General features: G+C 30.9%; 1 protein-coding gene and 1 long non-coding RNA gene across 2 annotated transcripts in view; both read left to right on the forward strand.

The window, feature by feature from the left end:
* Positions 1 to 20,211, forward strand: part of LOC127729547 (uncharacterized) — a 50,861-nt gene that overhangs the window by 19,317 nt on the left and 11,333 nt on the right. The window lies entirely within an intron of this gene.
* On the forward strand, positions 1,386 to 18,285 carry LOC127729523 (homeobox protein Hox-A7-like). The gene is made up of 2 exons (XM_052237360.1): positions 1,386 to 2,034; positions 15,436 to 18,285. The coding sequence occupies exons 1-2, from the start codon at positions 1,509 to 1,511 to the stop codon at positions 15,723 to 15,725; spliced, it is 816 nt and encodes a 271-aa protein (XP_052093320.1). The 5' UTR covers positions 1,386 to 1,508; the 3' UTR covers positions 15,726 to 18,285.

Below are 20,211 nucleotides of genomic sequence, written 5' to 3' on the forward strand. Positions count from 1 at the left end.
GCTAATTTTTTAATCCGTAAAATAACATTAAATGATAGACATGGATGCTTCTAAAAAGATTGTGAACAACAGAAAAATCAACTTGTCTTAAATCACATTTATCAATTTTTGTGGTTAATTAAATTTTCTGAATGTGGCGATTTTACAAAATAAATGGATTACAAATATTTCTGATAATGAAGCGAAAAACCCATTTTACACCATAAGCTGTCACTTTTGAGCATTCATCCTATTTCCAAGATTTGTTTTGCAAACAAAATGCAAAGTATCGTATAATGGAACCGTTACTCTATGAAATGGTTCTTATTTGCAAATTTGATTTATGTTTCTCAGAAAAATAATCAAAATTGAGTTTATTTAAATTTTCCATGGCTACAGAGACCCAGGTGACGAAAAAGTTTTAATTCTGCGAAATTTCTCGCCAACGTCATTCAAAAGAAAATTAATTTTATGATTTATTCTTGCACTCTTATTACAAATTTATAAGATACGGCGGTAGAAGGTTCCGATGTCTTGTAAGTTCATCAGAAAATTCATGCCAGTATAGCCCAATGCAATATTACTGACTGTATTTAGCAATAAACAACCCAACAGTCATAAAAACGTCTAATCGATCCGAAGGGACCATAAATTTATCTAATATTGGAAATTCGTATGATTTCAGTATGTAAACATGGTTACTTTGTAGTATTCAAAGATAAAATTTTATTTACTTTACTTTAATTAACCTTTCATAATGAAATAAATAAGAATAAACTATCTATCCTGACTTTCTATTTGTGTAGTAGTATCCATTATATACGTATTGTCTTTTTCTTTTGTTTCCACGTCCATTTCAAATATTTATTAGATTTGCGAGTGTTAAAATAATATATGTGTGGTATAAAATTCAACTGGGTTTAATTACCCATTAGATTCCGGTAAAATGATACTCTTGAACGTTGATGTTCTATTCTTTAGACTCAAGGATTGGTAATTTAAGTCACTTCATTATAATAAGTAAACAATGCGAAATTTATATAACCTTTGTATTTTTGCTTTGTTAAAAATAAAACGATTGTTTGAAGATCAAATATCAACAGTAAATCTACACATTTTACTTGAAAAGAGATAGCCATTTTATCCGTTTCTGATAAATAATGAATAAAAACCAAATTTTAGGTTGTTTATTTTCCGTCAATTGATTACTATGGCAATTTAAGACCTGTTTTAGGTTAATAATAAAATTGTTCGTTAACTTGGGAGCATATAACAATGAATTGGAATTGAAATAGTCATTTTATTTCCACGTTGTTTCATAGTGAGGGTGTGATTCGGTCATCAGATCAACTTACTGAACGAAATTTGTTATCTTCGTTTTGATTGGCTAATCGTCTCGTGCTCTGATTTCTATGCAAATGATTTATTTTGGCCGACATTGAGTATGGACGAACACAAATCATAGGTTATTTTATTGTATAAGGTCATGAAGTGAGTAAAATAAGAAAAATAAGCTGAAATAGTGGAAAATGAACTCGTATTATCCAGCGTCGTTTTTCGCACAATATTCATCAGAAAATCCACACATGTCTCATAATGTTGGTTATAATTCGAACAATTTTGGATTTTTAGCATCAAGATTTGCAGATCAGTTATCCGCGTATCATAATAATAATTTTAATTCTGAACATCATCGTTTGCCGTCGAACGGATACTCATCTTATCATCAGAACCATGACGCTCATTCAAGGCAGAACTCATCAGGAAATAGTGGCGAACATGGAGGGAGACATAATTTTCAGCCTCCCCCTGCACATCAATCAGAGGACAATTTAGTGCCGCGATCGTTCAGTAATTGCAGTACAGAAAATTGGAGCCCTCCACCTCATGGGGTACAGTCGAGTTCACCAGATTCGGTTCATAACAGCACAAGTCCCTATTCAACAAATGCAGATCCTTGTCCGTTGATGTTGCAGAAAAACTTAAAAACAGACCAGAGTCAGAATTCAGGGAATGAACCGCCAACGCCCTTTTATCCATGGATGGGAATAGTTGGTAAGTAACAAGAATAAAAAGAATAAATATTAATAAATATTTATATAGTTTTATCAATAACGGATCTGACATATTTATGAAAGGGTTAAAATCACATAAAATCATGCTTACAATTACCGTGCAATGTGTTTCTCGTTATTCATATAATTTTATTAAATAATGTTCTTAAAATATCGTTTAATGGCCACAGAAATAATGTTGTTGGTAGTCGTTTAAAATTAAAAAAAATGGGTCTCAAAAATTTATCTTATATAGCGTTGATACCACCTTAAATATTCAATTTACAACGAATTAATTTGAATTAAAAATATACAATGACTTATTCAAATATTATTTAATAGAATGTAAACACCTGAATATTATTTATTACAATTAATAAATCATAACAATGTTCTTGAAGTATGTGTCTGAGACATAAAAAAAAACGAAAACACATTCATTTTCATTTCTGTAAGAACATAAACATTGTATATATATCATTGTATTTACATTTTTTGGTATAAGGACATTATATGGGGTCAGTTGAGTGAAAACCATTTTATCTTCACTAATATTTTCAAATGAAAACACATTCATTTTCATTTCTGTAAGAACATAAATATTGTATATATATCGTTGTATTAACATTTTTTGGTATTAGGACATTATATCGGGTCAATTAAGTAAAACCATTTTATCTTCACTAATTTTTAAGACATTTGGTCCCCCTTTAAAATGATAGGATGGCAGTAAAAGGACAATAAAATGAGATTAAACTAGGAGATAAATACTACAGCTATCTGAACATTAACCAGGATGATGCAGACATTTTATTTATGTTGAATTACCTTTTAATTATACAAAATAATGTATTACGGCGTGGAAATTGCATTAGATTTAACTTCATTTTGGAGTTGTAATAAATTTAAGAAATACCGTTTTGCTTGAATTACTTGCAATTTATTTTATTCTTGTATTATCAATTGAGATGTGTATATTTTATTTCCCATAAAACCACATTTTATTGAGTTTAGAAGGCCCCGTGGTGTATGCAGACAGTGTGTAAATGTTATCTCAATTTTTATTTCTTTCTTTTTTTACATATTTTCTGTAAATTTATGGTTATAGTCGTATTATACTGAATTGAATATGCACAAGTATTATTTTTCAAAACATTGGAAATACTTGTTCAAAATAAAGAAATACTTGTGATAACTACTATAAACCTTGAGTAATAAACAAGTGTATCAGTCATATTTTTAAACCACAGATCATAATCATAGTATAAAAATGGAAACAGCATGATTTAATCACTATAATTCCTTTATATTTTTTAAATGTAAACAAATGAAATCAACACATGTTTTTGTCATGTCATTTCTTTCCATTAAAACCCTATCAGATACGATTTTGTCATCGAGAATTATTCCAACCTTTTTTCCATTAAAGTTCATTTTTCAAACTAACATTCTTTTATTTTCCTTGACATGTTTACAAACACAAATCAATTTCAAGCCATTTAACAAATAAACACGTGAAATGCAGCGTAAAATTTGAAAGGTTACAACATATGCATTAATATGGCGACATACTCTTAGCCGACAGATTGTAATATTATCGAGAAAATGGAAAAAAAATATGCGCGTTGATGTTGTTTTATCGAACGTCTAATTATTCTTGACTTTTTCACAATTAAAGTATCGAAATCAATCAATACTTTCTCTGGAGTTGCGTACAGAAACCTTCAATGTCTGCACGAAACAGCTTGGAGTGAATATATATAATTATAGTTTCAGTTTCTGTTTAGTTTTAAAATATTCAAGATGTGCTCTCATTGACACTAGTGTTTGTATTTTTATCATGCTTATGTGAATGTTCTTGCATTAATTAGATTTTGTAACTATAAAGAGAAAACCCATTGTAAGGAAAATATCATTACCGCAGCGGATTTAGTATTTCACTGTAGAAATATAAGTCTACAATTTGTTTTGAGGACGAACATTGGTGTCTCGGAAAAAATAGTTACAAAAAGTCAACCAAAACAATATTATGAAAGTATGTTCAGATATTTACTCATTTAGAGAATAATGGTTGTCGCCCTTCTATGTAGTTTTCCATACAGTGATACTTTATAGGAGATATTGTTTTCTGTTATTTTGGTAAAATCGTCTGCTCGAAAGAAAAAAAATCGGCCAAAAGCTGTGGAAAATATTTCATTATGTTTTTATCTACCAGAAACCAACCTATTTCAATGCACACACATCGTGCCTACTCTTGTTTTTGAGCGTTTGTGGTATTTTAAGTGCTACATATAAAAGTCAATACACTAGCATTTAATTTGCCTATTTGTGTATTAATAAAACCAAATTGCCCAAGAATTGACAGACCATAGAAATAAAAATGCAACAAAAATTTAATTCTTTTAAAAATAGCAGATAGAAAATGACACTTAACGACAGAATTCTTGTGCCATATTCTTCAGGATTAAATGCAGTGCTAGTTCGATAAAAGCCATAAAAATGCCAACTTACAAAAATAATCAGATATAAATTTCACTTGATATTAAATTAAACAAGATTTTATTTGAATAAAACTGTTAACGGGTAAAGAAGTAGTCTTAAGGGAAAATAAGGCAAATAAAAACTTGACAAGGTTTTTCTGTTTTTTGAAAGAAAACATCAGACAAATGTAAATCTTTTATAATTAGATAGATCACAACAGTTATAAATCAACAAATATTTCGATGTTATCAAATTATTGAAACATTTTCAACAATATATGTAAATTTTATTGTTTCATAATTGAGTTTATTGGCAAAAAATTGACTTTCATACTGAAAACAATGTAAATTCGGACAATTCTTTCCAAACGATAATTAAATACCGTGATCTGTTAAAACGAATAAACTCCATTTGCATCTGTAAATTTATTCGTATTTATATGTTATTGTAAATATATATATATATAATTTTATAACTTACTTATTTTTATAATAGAAAAAAGAAAATGAATATTCATACATTTTTTTTTCAAATACACAAAATACACATATCTATAAAATGCATATAATGTAGAAAAAATGTGTTTAAAAAAGACGAAAATTTAATTTTATCCGTTATGTAAATTTTTAATATATGTATGATATGTGCAAGGTTTGAATATTTTAAATTAACTTATTGAAAAACAATTGTACAAATGTAATAAGGAAATTACACTTGTTCCCGTTTTTTTCTCTCTCTTATATAAGAACAAAAAGTCAACTATATGTCATCTCGGGCGAATTAAATAAATTTACAAATGTAACAAGGAAATTACACTGGTTCCTGTTTAAAAACATCCTCATATAAGAGCAAAAAGTCAACTTTATATAATATCTCCAGCAAATAAAAAACAAGAACGCACAAGAATTTCATTTAATTGTAAGTTTCCTCTCACCATACACAACACATCCATTAATTTTCATGTTAATTCCTTCTCGGAATAAAATATTGTTTACCTCCGAGAACACACCTGCGAAATGTATTAATATTATACTATAATTATAACTATTTCATGCAAATGAAACGCAAAATCACTCAAGTATGAAATATATGTTCTTACATTTCTTTATTTTGATTTATGCCTTCAACACTGGGTTGAATAACAGCATACACTAAAGCCAGTAATTTAATGAAAATTAAACCCCCATTTTTGTCAGTAATATACATTACAAACCTATTTGAATCGGATGAATGCCTGGACACTGAGGAGGCTTGCATGACAATCTACTGGAATTGTTGACTAAAAAGTTATTTGCACTCAATACCGTGCTGGGAAGAACAACAAATACTTGTTTGGTCGATTTAAAATAACCTGTAAACATCAGCATATATACATACTAAACACAAGGGCGGTTTATAAAAAAATGTGTACGAAGAGGTGGGACCAACTTCCCCAAAACTTTGAAGAGGTTTAAGGCTTCATTTAGTTGGGTTTCTGAGCTGATCGAAAGTTCCAAGTGGACTACAAGACGCCAAGATGGTTATACTAAAGAGAGAGGGCGAGCGTTAGATGTTCAATGACCATAACAATGGCAAAAAGACCTTAAAATCAAACCATATTAAAATTTGTACACCACTGACGTGAATCGCATTAAATATCTAATAAATAAAAACGATACATTTTGTGCATATTTTGCTATATAATGCATAAACCAAGGACGGACATGGACATACGAACAACGAAAACGCTAGACCATACACCAACAATCGGGCCCAACACCTCAACAGAAAACACTTATTGAGCACCACTTGCCCCACTGAATATTTGGACAATTACTGTGAGGAAAATAACAAACAGTTTGCGTTATTTTCTTTTATTTAGTGATTATTTCTTACTGTTTTATTTGGGATTTTCTTCTTGCTATATATCTCATCTCTTTGAACAATCATTGATAGGATTCGTTGGCGAATAAGTTTTAGTTTAATGCGCAATAAACTTTGTCCAAGAAAAAAGAATTAGTTATAATAAAATGGGAAATTGATAAATTGTTTCGGCATTTCTTACTGTTTCATTAAATAAAAATTAAATATGTAATTTGATTTTAAGAAATAAAAAGTTGTATGAAACGTTTAACAAACGTTTTTCGAAAACAAGACTTTTTTTAATATGTCAATAGTTAAATTTTTTTTTTTTAAATTTAAAAAAAAATGATTCAGGATGAAGTACGGAATATCCGGTTAGATATAAATATCGGATGTAAAATGGAAAGAAATACCCACATAAATATCTTTATCAATAGAAACTAACACAACCGAAGTAAATAAACAGCAATAATCTATTGTAACATTCGATTGAAGTTGATACGTAATTTTATCGTAGTAAGTCGACACATCCATTCAATTTTTTGTTTGGAATTAAAAGATCATAAACCTTTGAAGAAATTCATTGAGAATTCATTCCGATAATGTATGACAAGCCAATGGTCTTTCCTTGTTCACAGTATCAAAAAGTAAACTTCTGGGCTCTTTGATATTTTCCAATTAGACTTAAATCGAAATATTTATTTCAGAGATAAAAAGTTGAAATGAATGTTTTAATTCAAAACGATAGAGACGTGTCCGTTTAATGGGTAGCAAAGCCTGATGAATGCTCTTATGCATCATTTACCACAATCGATACTTTAGTACTTAGAACAATGGTGATCTAAGGTACAATCTACATCCGTATGGTTATTTCGGTTTTACATTATGAACAGGAAGAAATGACTATATATATCGAAAGAAAAGAGGTGTCGTAGAGTATATATGACAGGTCTTTTCCATTCGTTTGATGTGTTTGAGCTTTTGATTTTGCCATTTGTTAAAGGACTTTCCATTTTAAATTTCCTTGGAGTTCGGTATTTTTTTTATTTTACTTTTTTATATATAGTAAATAGCCACATGAATGACGGCACCTTTCGCTGCTAAGAATGTTGCAAGTAAAACAACTATTAAAACTACAATGAAATCGCTAACGGAAGGTCACAATGAAAACTGCAATGAAATCGCTAACGGAAGGTCACAATGAAAACTGCAATGAAATCGCTAACGGAAGGTCACAATGAAAACTGCAATGCTGATGACCACTACCGTAAGGTTTGGTTAAAAAAACTAGAGCCCCAACTTATATAGATCCAAAACTAATTAATATATAATGGTCAGTGAAATAATCAGTAAAACATTTAAAGAAATTAAAAAAAAAATGTCACTTCAAGTTAAGACGAACATAAAGTAACAAACCTAAACAAACAAGCAAATCTCGTCGGACGGATTTTAACGAGTCCACCATAGAGACGGCCGAAGAGAAAACCAACGGCAAAGATTGTAACATTATAGACAGGATAAGAAAATATGCCACACTTAGGAAAGATCTGTCACAGGGGAGAGGGGAATGACGATGGTAAAAAATCATCAACATATAAAAAAATCAAAATTTGAATATGAACTAGGTACATGTATTCAAACATGAGAGTTTAAAAAAAAGCCTTGTACACTTCAATAATTGATTTTTATTTTATTTAATCATGGTAATTTTATTATATCTGTACATTTTTAGCAATGGTTAAGTAAAGGGCATGACAAAACCTAAACTGCTCTCAAATAGAAATTCCTTTTTTTTTTTCAATTTTGGGGAAACAAAAGTCTAAACCTCAACCATTTTCATAAGTAAACGTCTACATTAACTAGATACTTCGTACTTACATGATAGAACAAAGCGCATTATTACTTTACAAGTTGGACTTTATCTTCTGCAGAGTTCTTTGTTATAGATACTATATTTTTTTGTGGTATAAGTTAATAAATAATTATATTCGAAAGACCCACCAATGTTGGTCTTTAGATCAACTAATTAGTTGAGACAATTGTTTCAGATTTTTTTTCATGAAGTATTACATAATTCTTTTACTCCATCTGTCTTCTAAAAACGTCATAATTTGTTATATTGATATTTTTCTACTTTATAAAACTTGCAAAACAAACTAAAAGTAAATATGATACACTTTATATACTTCTTAGGAGATCTTTTTTAAAAAGATAAATAAGTTTTACAGAAATATTTATCAAAGTTTGCAAACAAATCATCCCAGTTATATCCTTATTAAAATACCGAACAACGAACGGATTTCGTGTGTTGCTACAAAGGTTAAACGATCATATAGGCAGTTTGTATACATATTTAGCTGAAGTTATCAAATAAATATTGTAGTCAATAAATATGTAGTATAACTCATCAAGAGTTATTTTCCACACATATAATATCGTGAAATGTATTGCCACGAATGTTGAATTTTGAAACCCGACCTTCCCCTTAAGTGACTCAAAACATAGACCACATAAACATAAACCCAGAAACCAACAACAGTCTACTAGGGCGACTAATTGGTATAAATCAAGGAAACACTGTCCGCCATCTTAAATCATGTCTGCCGACAACCTCCAACATTCTGTTCAAACATGGCGACCAACCACAAGGTACACAGAAGAAGCTCATGGTTATGACAATGTGTCAGATTTGATTGATGACTTTAACATTGATGTTCCATTTTGTCCTATTTTGTAATATCTTGTTTATCGACTGCGAAAATGGGTCCTGTACGTTGTAAAATCATTGTAACAACAAACAATAACATCTAGGTGCTGGTGTATTCAGTTAAAAAGTCGTCAACTAATAACTTCTCAATAATACAGTAAATACTCCAAAAAAAGACTATTCTAAAACACAGAGACGAAAACGGAAACGCGACAGTGTTTTTAGTTATACGCTCATTGTAATATGTATTCACTGTAATATTTGGACCATGAAAATAAATCACGATGGTAATTGATGTTTCCCGGTTAACCAAAGACAATTCCATATCTTCTATTACCGCCAATATCCTTTTTCTAAAAACCTAACCCTCTTTATCTCTATAATCAAAATTTTTGGTTCAAGGTTAGACATCAAAGTTACATGTTTTATGTAAATTTATCAATCATAAGTCATAATAAAATAGGTGAAAATATTATACAACTGTAACTGAATCAAATTGTTCCACCTTTTTTCGTTGAAGACCCTCGTTTAACACATGTGTAATAGTGTATTTGTAGGGCGACTATAAACTATATATACATATTCTTTTGACTTATTTAAATAGTAAACTCTTCCTCTATGGAAAAAGACTTATGGTAGCAAACAATTTGTTTAATATCACCTAAACAAAATTGCACAGGACTAAAAATGATCTTATGCATCCTCATACTATCAGATATACTGCAGTGTATTTGCACCAAACAAACACACATGATATGCACCAGTAAACATGTGGTTTGGCACACTGTTGAAGGCCGTACGGTGACATAGTTGCTTATTTCCACGCCAAGCGGACTCTGGTTGATAGTTGACTTACTGGCAATAATTCCACATCGCCTTATTTTATATATGTAACATACACTGTATGTTTGCTTAACTTTTATAGCCTGAGATCTGGAAATTGACATTTTCGATAAAACCATCGCCTTGAACATTTATTTAATAGTAGACACTGTACGTTTAGGCTTAGAAATACGAATTCAAACATTTGACTTGAATTGTTTAAGTATATTGGAAAAGGATTCTAACAGAACATTCCGAATTTAAGATAAAATATTAAATAACTTGTTATATATCAACGTCCTACGACCGTGTTGTATTTACATATGAAACAATGGTGATGAATATTTTGTGATCATATTATATAACCCTTCTTTTAAAAAAAAAGAATTGTGAAATGACCAAACCCGTATGATACCATGCAATAGTATTACTTTAATATTAAATTCATGCAGTTTTCGGTAGAAATAACTGATTAAATGAAAACATATTTACACAAACAACGTATAATGTATTGACAATGTGCGCAGCACCGATCACAGGTTGCCAAGGAATTGTCAGTACTTTCTTACAAAACAATGCCACCAAAACCCACGTATATGATAGGAATTAAATGTTATGTTTGCATTTATTTTATAAACGCCATCGCACTTGGTAGTCTTTGATTCATTTTCTGGGTAAAGACAAAAAGACTCGATGCTGAAATGAGATTTCCGCAATTTATAAAAACTACCCGTTAATTTCTGAAATTGTGATATGAACATAATAATTCTAGCATTTTGCAACAAGTAATTATCCCATTGACGTTATCGATTTGTGAATGGAAGTTGTCATAGATGAATTACGACTTCATTTACTCAAAGCCTCTACAACACAGTGGTAATTATCTAAGTTTTGTAGAGTAATATCTTGTCCGTTTGATTTGTAAGGCTATATGGCACTTGATATTTTATCTGGTGCTTAGGCATACCATTGCGTGCTTCGGCTACTTACCATTTGGTCTTACGGGGGTATTAGTATAGAGGGTTTGAAAAACACCAGACACGACAAATTGCTCCGTAAGGAGTCGAAATTAGACTGGAAGCCTTATTTGAAGTTACGGCATATTGGACTAGACATTCAACACGTATATATATTTGAATCTGTTGCCTATATAGACAACAGAGCAATAACAAAACATCCTTTTTAAAATTTTATGTTTATTTGAAAGAAAATAATTATAAAAAAGAAACCAAGAGATTATTGAAATTACTCAAAGGGAAAACAATATGTAGGTTAAGTATAATAAAAGTGAAGCTACTTAAATTCGTTTTGAACATTTAAAAAACATAAAAAGGAAATGAAGCAATGAATAGATTTAAAAATATCGATATACGAAGTCTGTAAAAATGATAGCATGCAATGATAATTTACATTGAATGGTAGACATTGGTTTATTTTGTCCAGCAAAACAATACGATATGGATTTTACTGTTGACTGATCGATGTCAAGTGGCAAATATTTCATACTCATCTAAGACGAAAACAAAGCACCAATATCTCGATTGTCACAATTTGAGTTGCGGGTTGAACCGCAAAGGAGATGTATAAAGTTTAACTGCCATTGAAAAACCAGATTACATTTGACTGGACAAGATTATTAGTGTCCCCTACGGACCCGAAGAGTAGTTGCAGGATTTTTTTTTTTGTACAGAGTAAATCATTTGTATTTCCAAAACACTATCTGAATTCATACCCAAATTGGGTCGAGAGTGACTAAGCCAAACTGACTCAAATTTGTAGGGACCTTACTACTGTACGGTTTAGGGAGCCAAGCTACTTTCAGGGGGCGGGTAATCATAAAAACCTTCGTTCAAGTTGTCTCCGATTTCGAGAGGTACTATTACATAGATGTTACGGCATTCCATCTAGATTTCATCCAAGCTCAAGCTATTCTGTAATTTTTTGCCAATAGAATCTACCGTTTTCATAGCTTTTATACAGGCGAAAAAAATTTGAAAACAAAGATTTCAAATTAGTGGCAGCACATTTAGTACTTGCTCACAAGATGAAACGGTCAAAACATATGTCAAGATTTATAAAACTTTGTTATGGGAAGTTCGTTTCAAATACTTAACACCCGTATTTAGTCTATAGATGCCATTCTTACGTTGATTAATTCATTGAATATTATATACGGATTGAAAATGATAACCATTGAACACTCTAAGAATGGAAGGAGGTGTGCAACTCTACGAAACAAAAAAATAAAACAAGAGACGTCAAGATCTGTTCTTTCACAATGTAGACTTGTGTCTGTACACTAAAAATGGTTGATTCGAATTATGGTTAGAGAACCATGTTTTAAAAAGTTCTAAAACCTGAATGGAAATTCTACTCGGATGAAATTGACGTTCATCCTTTTTTAAGACATTCGAATTATTTGATATAATCTCGCATGAAAACACACAGGGGAATGCTTATAAAAGGTTTCGTCTGTAATTATTAACAGTCCGGTCCTTTTCTATTTTCCAGGATGTATTTTTTTAATGTGTTCCAAAAATCCTATGTTTATGTCTATTTCAATTTTGTTATGGGCCTTCTTGGTATAATCTCTCCTCGTGTGGTCTGTTTCTAAGGTTAATAGTTCCATTTTTGCGACCTGAATCGTGGGTTGTTTTTTGTCAGACATTGAGCAGTTGATTGATGATTCGTCTGTTTAGATTAATAGATATATGCCTTTAAGGAACTAGTTTTAAAAGGTGTAATATTCTTTGGAATTAATGCATAACATAGTAGACTTTCTTTGATAATATTTTTATAGTCCCGACCAAAGAAAAAAATTCATGGATGTAGGGTTATTTCTATTCCTTTCAAACCTTCGACATTTAAAACTTTTGATATTGTGTTGATGTAGATGAATTAAGTTCCTAATATTCTAAGCAATTGAAGTACACATATCAAATGAACAGATGTATGTAGTATTAAGACAACAATTAACTCAGATAATATAACAGACATTTGTTTTCTTAAACATTGGGTAATTTAAAATCAATTTATGCTCCACATTAGAAATTCCGACAAGTAAATCCTGTAAATTTAAAATTTAGAATACGATTACCTACATGGCCTACTAAAAGTTGTAAATGTCAACTAAGAACATCTTTACCAGGGTGATTGGATCGTTTAAACTTATGCAGAGTTGATTCGTTAAAATAATGTAGTTGTCAAAATTGTAAGAAATGTCCATAAACCAAGACAGTATAGAAAGGAATAACTCATCATATGCATTTGAATAATTTTGATAAGATCGGATTACTTATATCATATTGAGTATGATGAGTTTGAATGTAAACAGCAATAACAATGTATACATACTGGTTAAACCGGTAATGGAAGATGGTTAGTCCTCTTTGTTTAACAAAAGCATATTGGATACATAAAGCGAAAAATCAGAGCTTTTAAAGATTTAATCTATTTCATTCTGCAGTCAAAAATCAGTCTAAGATACCAGACGAGTTGGTCCAAAAAATGAAATAAAGTGTGTAGGATAAACACCTGTCCAAATTTGTTTGCTTTGTCTTTTTTCTCCTTGTTGCATATTACATTGCTAAATACAATAATACATGAGAGTCTGGATGGGGTTATAGAAAAGAGAATAATGGACAAAACCTACAGAATAATGGACCACAATATAAAGAATAGAGAAAAAGGACAAAAAAAAGAAATAAAGAAGTAATGAGAAAAACGGTCAAAAAAATAAACCATACAGTATAATGGGGGCTAACATATACAGAATAGGGAAAAATGGGCAAAAAATATACAAAAAAATAGGTTAAAAAATTACAGAACACATAATTGAAGGACCTCCCATCCACATCCTCATAATACATGTTTACATAACTGTTATTGTCCTTGAGAATCGAAATCAAACAAATTGATCACATCTCAATACCATCACTACTTCATGCGTTAAAATGTGAGGAAACAATACGAATTAAAGAATAGAGTATCTTAAATATTGATAACGTCAAATGTTTAATTGATGGTGTACCGTGTTCACCTGAATAGTTTCGTGTCACGAGCCTTAGATGGATCGGGGAAGGTAATCAATAGAAAGATGATAGAACAATAACCGATTATGTGTCATCTATGCAAGCGATGTTGCATCAAAAATTTGTTAATTACAATTTCTGGCCTTGCTGATATTATCAATTACATGAAACATAAAATATCAATAAAATTGTATCAATAATTAAGATGGGAAAATTAGGCAGTGGATAAAACCGATGCTGGTGCATTAGCTAATAATGCGCTGAATTGTGTAGTCGAGCGATTTATATCAAGATATTTAAACAAAGAGTTGTATAAAGTGTTATTATTCTAAATATGATGCATTTCCATCCTTTATTTTTTTTGTAAAATATTTTAATGATGGAATAATTATGATAGAACTTCAAATTTCTTTCTCGTAGATTAGGTTGATGGTTCTTTTGAATGTTGTGTGTGTGCAGGTTTGTGTGTATTACATAATTTATTGGGTTGCAGTATTAGACATTTAGTAGTAATTTAAATTAGCAGATACATGTATTACTATACTAACATATTAAGGAAAGGCAGAATAAGTTCAGTTTGTAGAATTTTAAATTTTTAGATCACGGGAAAGACATCTCTTTGTATTGGGTATTGGTTATCTTTTCTTCCGCTGGCAAATATTTCATTCATAACAAATTAAACAACACATACAAAAAAAACTTATGTAAATAGTATCAACCGGGATTGAGGGCGATAACAGAGAGAATATGTTTTTTTTTTGACACAACTTTCATCTTTCGCCGGTACAGAGTGTGTGCTTTCAAAACGAGGCACAATATTTATTTCTGGCCACTGAACGTGGCTGCGTATTTACACATCCCACAAAGTCAAAAGAACGCCTTCCATTATATTATTTGAGCGTGGATCTTTCTGCCTCACAGGAGAAGTCCGGGCAATCATATGGCAATATCCCAGTCATTATTTTTTTCATTTTATAAAGATTGTGCAGGTATAAGGAAATCTCTATATAAGCAGATCAAATTGCGATAACTGTTTTTATATATATATAATGATAAGAGGCAACAAATCATCATACTATTCAATATTGAGTTGAAAGCAGTCTTTGTACCTTTGTGCACATCAATCAGTCATTTGATCTTTAAAAAGAAAACTCCCATACAATCTAAATTTCTGTATGTTGATGTAACACGCGTTTTTGTTTATATATATTTTATTTGCATTAATACAGACCGGTTTAATACAGTTATAGATTATGAACATTAACTCTTGGCATTTAAAACATTAGGATATGTTCATCGTTTTCATAAATCATATGCATGCTAGAGCTACTGTTGCTAAGTCTTTATAGCTCGTGTTTTGTGTACTGTTGTTTGTCTTTTCGTCGTTTTTCGTTTTTTTTTTAGATGGCGTTGTTTGCTTGTTTTCGATTTATGAATTTGAATATCACTTCGGTATCATTCGCCTCTTTTTTGAAATCTTAATTTAAAAAAAACCTAAAGCACTGTTTAATCTTTGCAGGTCCAAACTCAGCACACAGACGACGAGGGCGACAAACTTATAGTAGATACCAAACGTTAGAATTAGAAAAAGAATTTCAATTCAACCATTACCTCACCAGAAAACGTCGGATAGAAGTTGCACATCATCTATGTTTAACTGAAAGACAAATAAAAATTTGGTTCCAAAACCGTAGAATGAAATTAAAGAAAGAGAGACAGGTTATAAAAGATCTTAATGACACGTCAGTAGTTAAAATGGATGATAAAGACGATGAAAAAAGTGAGGCCGGAAGTGACGATTCACCATGATGGAGTTTCGTAGTTTTATTGAAGTACATTCGGAAGTGGTTTGAACGAGAAGCATGACACGTGATGCAGTTTGTAAGCGTTTCTAAAAAACGGGTTGATTTTTATCTTGCCTATCTTCAGCTCCTCTGTACACGAAAAAAGTTTCTATTTATGTTGTAGCAAAGCTGCATTGTGTTAAAGAATTCAAACTTGTTTGATCTTAATATCTGCAAGACGACGAGAGGGGGCGTTAAAGGAAAACAATGATGGATCCTAACAAATGCTTGCTTTGTGCGAGATCTGCTTGACTGACTCTTGAAGTCGGGCGGAAGGTCGTAAAAGTGTCACGGCAAAAAAAATTCAGTATATCCTGCTTTTTATGCGTAATATTTTGATCTTGAAATTTAAGGTTCAGTGTATGGAACGCCTCTTCGTATCAATTAACAGCAGAAGATAATAGACAACACCTGTCCAATCATTTTATACCCACAATGAGGTATGGAAATCATATTTACCTTACAATTAACTGCTATCATTCCAGCGGTGTGCAGCTATGGATTTTACTTATGAAGTGCAATCATATAGATTTACGAAAAGACGGATAAGACGGTGCAATGTTTCGCGACCATAATCTACCTGTGCCATTTTTAATGCCAAATAAAGTCAAATGACTAGTGCTTCTTATTTCAAAGACATTTTGTACAGGAAGGTGCAATTTTCCTACTGCAATATTGAAACTTTTATGTGGACAAACATTTGACAACGTGCTTTTTCATAAGAATACTATACACCATTTTCAATGAAGTCATACATTTGATTTTCAAGATTTATTTATGAAAGGAAATCGTATCCCAAATAATCAATAGCACAAAAGGCACGTGTACTTAACAATTCTTTTGACACCGATACCTATTGCAACATTAATTATTTACAAAATATATGATATAAATATTTCTTAATTATCTCAACGTTATTGTTCGTGTTTGTCCCATGCTGTCTTTTGTATGTTTGTGTTTATATTCGTATTTTGAAGGCGGGATCGCCTCCTTATTTCTCCAAAAGGGTAAAAATACCATGTACGTTTGTTATGTTGTTAAATTTTATTGAATATGAAGGGTAAATATTAGAATAGAAATACAGAGAAAATACTGTCTACTAGTAAATGAATTATAGACAAATGGCATTAGGTATAGTCTACATAAGCAAATAATTGGATTGTAAAAATAACGACAATGCACGTGCATTTGTACTTAAAGCTTTTCAAGTCTTTCGCTTGAATATCGGTAGTAACATTTGAAGTAGGAATTTAGGTCAAAGGTTACTTATTTATACCAATTTCCAAATGTGTCAAAATTACTTCCAACGTTCCATATTTAAATATTTTTTTAAAGTGTTCATTTCAATAGATATGTTTTCATATGCATGTCCGTTCTTTTTCTCAGGGTTTTGACAAATTAAGCTTTTTTCATATGATATAATATTGTAATTATTTTACTGTAGGGCAGGCTGAATCGATTTTTTTGACTCTCGTAAAGTTTTTTTTACGTAAAAACAACAAATATGTTTTTGAAAAAAAAATGAAGATTTTTAAAGAACGGTTTCCGTTACCTCAATTTTCGGGCAAAATGAATAGTTTTATTTTGCAGTTGAAAAAGAAGATGAAGCCAAAGAGAGGCTATATTCATATTTAGTGTTGTATTTTCTCTGTCGTAATCTTTTAGTCAATTTGTTATATTTTGTGAATTTACGAACTGAAATAACGAGATTGTTATACATAATTGTACCATTAAAAAGTGTATATTATAATTTTACTTCGATATGTGAAATATATGAACAGACTTAACATAAAAGATATAATTTATATAAAAAGTTAATTATTTTTTATCTTAAAGGGAGGATTGTTTGGTCAGAAGGTGAAAAATGCTTATTTCAAAAATGAATAATCTGGCTTTATTTAAATGAAAGCAAATCTGTCCAAGCTTTTCTCTTTTCAGAATAGAAAATAAAAATAGAAGTAACAGCATTTGCAAACAAATTAGCCGAGCATAAAACCAATAACAGAACTTTTAGTTTTACTTTGTATTCATTTCCTTGTTCTTTGACATTATTTCAAATGATATCTGTTAACACCAAAGCTATAGAAAGTTTTTTACTGTAATTTCAAACTATAGTTATTAACACATAATTTGTTGATTTTCACCTATTTTGAACTATAGCTGTTAACACCAAAGCTGCAGAATGTTTTTCGTTGTTATTATCAAGGATAGCTGTTAACACCCCGAATTGTCAAATGGTTTTCACTGTTATTTCAAACGATAGCTGTCTACCGTTTTCCGTTGAGGAATAAGAATGTAACATAGATATGTAACAACTAAAAATAAGTTCCTAGTGTTACCAATGTCAATGAATTTGTTGTTTTGTCTGTTCGTACGTTTCATCATATCTTTTTTCAGAAAATATCAGACGGTTATGGCGAACTGTCAAAAACATTGTGCATGGCTATATAAAAATTATCAAGTGTAGTTGAAATATTTTTTCATGTTAGTTGAAAAAACGAAAATAAAAAAATGCCGAAGTTATAGTTTTTGCTTTAGTTTTGTTTTATATAAATGCAACATGTGCTTGTAACACAATGGACAGGCAAGTACCATACATTTCCTATGTTTCATTTCATCGATTCAAATAACCCTGACTGTAACGTGTAACAAAAGAAGATATTTGACGAGTCTGAACATTTACCTTTTTTATAATTATTTCCTACCCTAATTTTAGGACCTGTTCTCGCCATTGTTATGAAAATGCTGTTGCAGTCTATAAATGATTATCTTGTTCAATTCATTATAGAATTGAAAGCTGTTAAGATATCAATTTCAAAAAAATATAAAGCTCGTTAAATATTTATCTAATTTCCTTAATTAGTTTCCTACCGACGAAGTTGAAGGGGACTTTAGGTTTGCACTCCGTCCGTCTGTCTGTCTGTCTATCCGTCAGTCCGGCAAATCAGTTTTCCGCACTTTTTTCGTCATGCTTGAAGATATTGATTTGATAATTGGTATATAGTTTTATCATAACAAGTTACAGACCAAGTTCAAATTTTGTTCCGGTCTGATGATTTTGTGCAGAGTGATGGTCCTTAGACTTAGAAAATTCACTCAAATATAATTAGTTTTCGCACTTTTTTTTGTCATGCTTGAAGATATTGATTTGATAATTCGTATATAGTTTTATCAACAAGTTACAGATCAAGTTCGAATTTTGTTCCGGTCTGATGATTTTGTGCAGAGTTATGGTGTTTGGACTTAGAAAATTCACTCAAATAATCAGTTTTCCTCACTTTTTTTCGTCACTTGATGATATGGATTTGATAAGTGGTATACAGTTTATCATGACAAGTTACAGATCAAGTTTGAATTTCCGTTCTGATGATTTTGCGCAGAGCTATAGTCCTTGGACTTAGATAATTCACTTAAATAATAAGTTTTCCACACTTTTTTCGTCATGTTTGAAGATATTGACTTGATATTTGTTATATAGTTTACACCATGACAAGTTATAGATCAAGTTAGCATATTGTTCCAGTACAATGAATTTTTAACCGGTAGGGGACTATTTTTAAAAATATAGGTCAACTACTTTATCGATTGCAATTAAAAAAAAAATATGTGAGAAGATTGTGATGATTAATCAGGTACTCAGAGCTAATTATTATACGTGTATACTACAATCCTGGGTTGCATTCCTAAGAATTGAATGCAAGTGACGTAATCAAATGGTTCGCTTTCAGCCAATAAACGAACAGCATTTGGATGAATTAAACACCTACTGTTTATATAGACATATGAAACAATGACTAATGGGGAAACCTTAAGTGCCCTTTTTGTACTCAACAGACATCATTTTATCCCCATTCTTAAGGAAACCGTCTTTTGGGCATATCTTTATGAAATTGAGAGAAAGAGAAACTCATTTCCCATGCTTATATCCTAATTACTTGACCAAGTTCGCCGATTAGATCTAAAACCTCGCAGGTGTTCCATAAATAGAAAATTTCAAACTTCCCACGAACCAAGGACTAGGATGGATAGCAGTTTATCGTTTCTGCTTGTAATTAGTAGATTCGGGTTTTTATTTCACTGTTTATGTTTAGAAATTACACCTATATACGGGTCAAGGCAAAACAAAAAGATATACATGATTACCATAAAAAAAATAGCATAAGCGAACAAATTAAAGACGTTTCGAAATTTTCAACATCATTTTAGACATCTGTCTAGGAAGATACAGTTTATTGATTGAATAGTAGCAGCACATGTACCGATAAAGCATAACTATGTCCTGCCAAATAATTTGGTTGTCGTTGTATCTTTTTGATTTGTTTATTCATGAATTCGGTGCTGTCGTCCGATCTATTGTCCATTTTCGAAAAGAATTTGGATGATTTAGATTTTTTTTATTTGGAACTAGCATTTTCTAGCTAGTTCTCCGAATATCTTAAATGTGATATACA

This window comes from Mytilus californianus, unplaced genomic scaffold (assembly GCF_021869535.1).
Source record: "Mytilus californianus isolate M0D057914Y unplaced genomic scaffold, xbMytCali1.0.p SCAF_2, whole genome shotgun sequence".
Taxonomy (NCBI): Eukaryota; Metazoa; Mollusca; class Bivalvia; order Mytilida; family Mytilidae; genus Mytilus; species Mytilus californianus.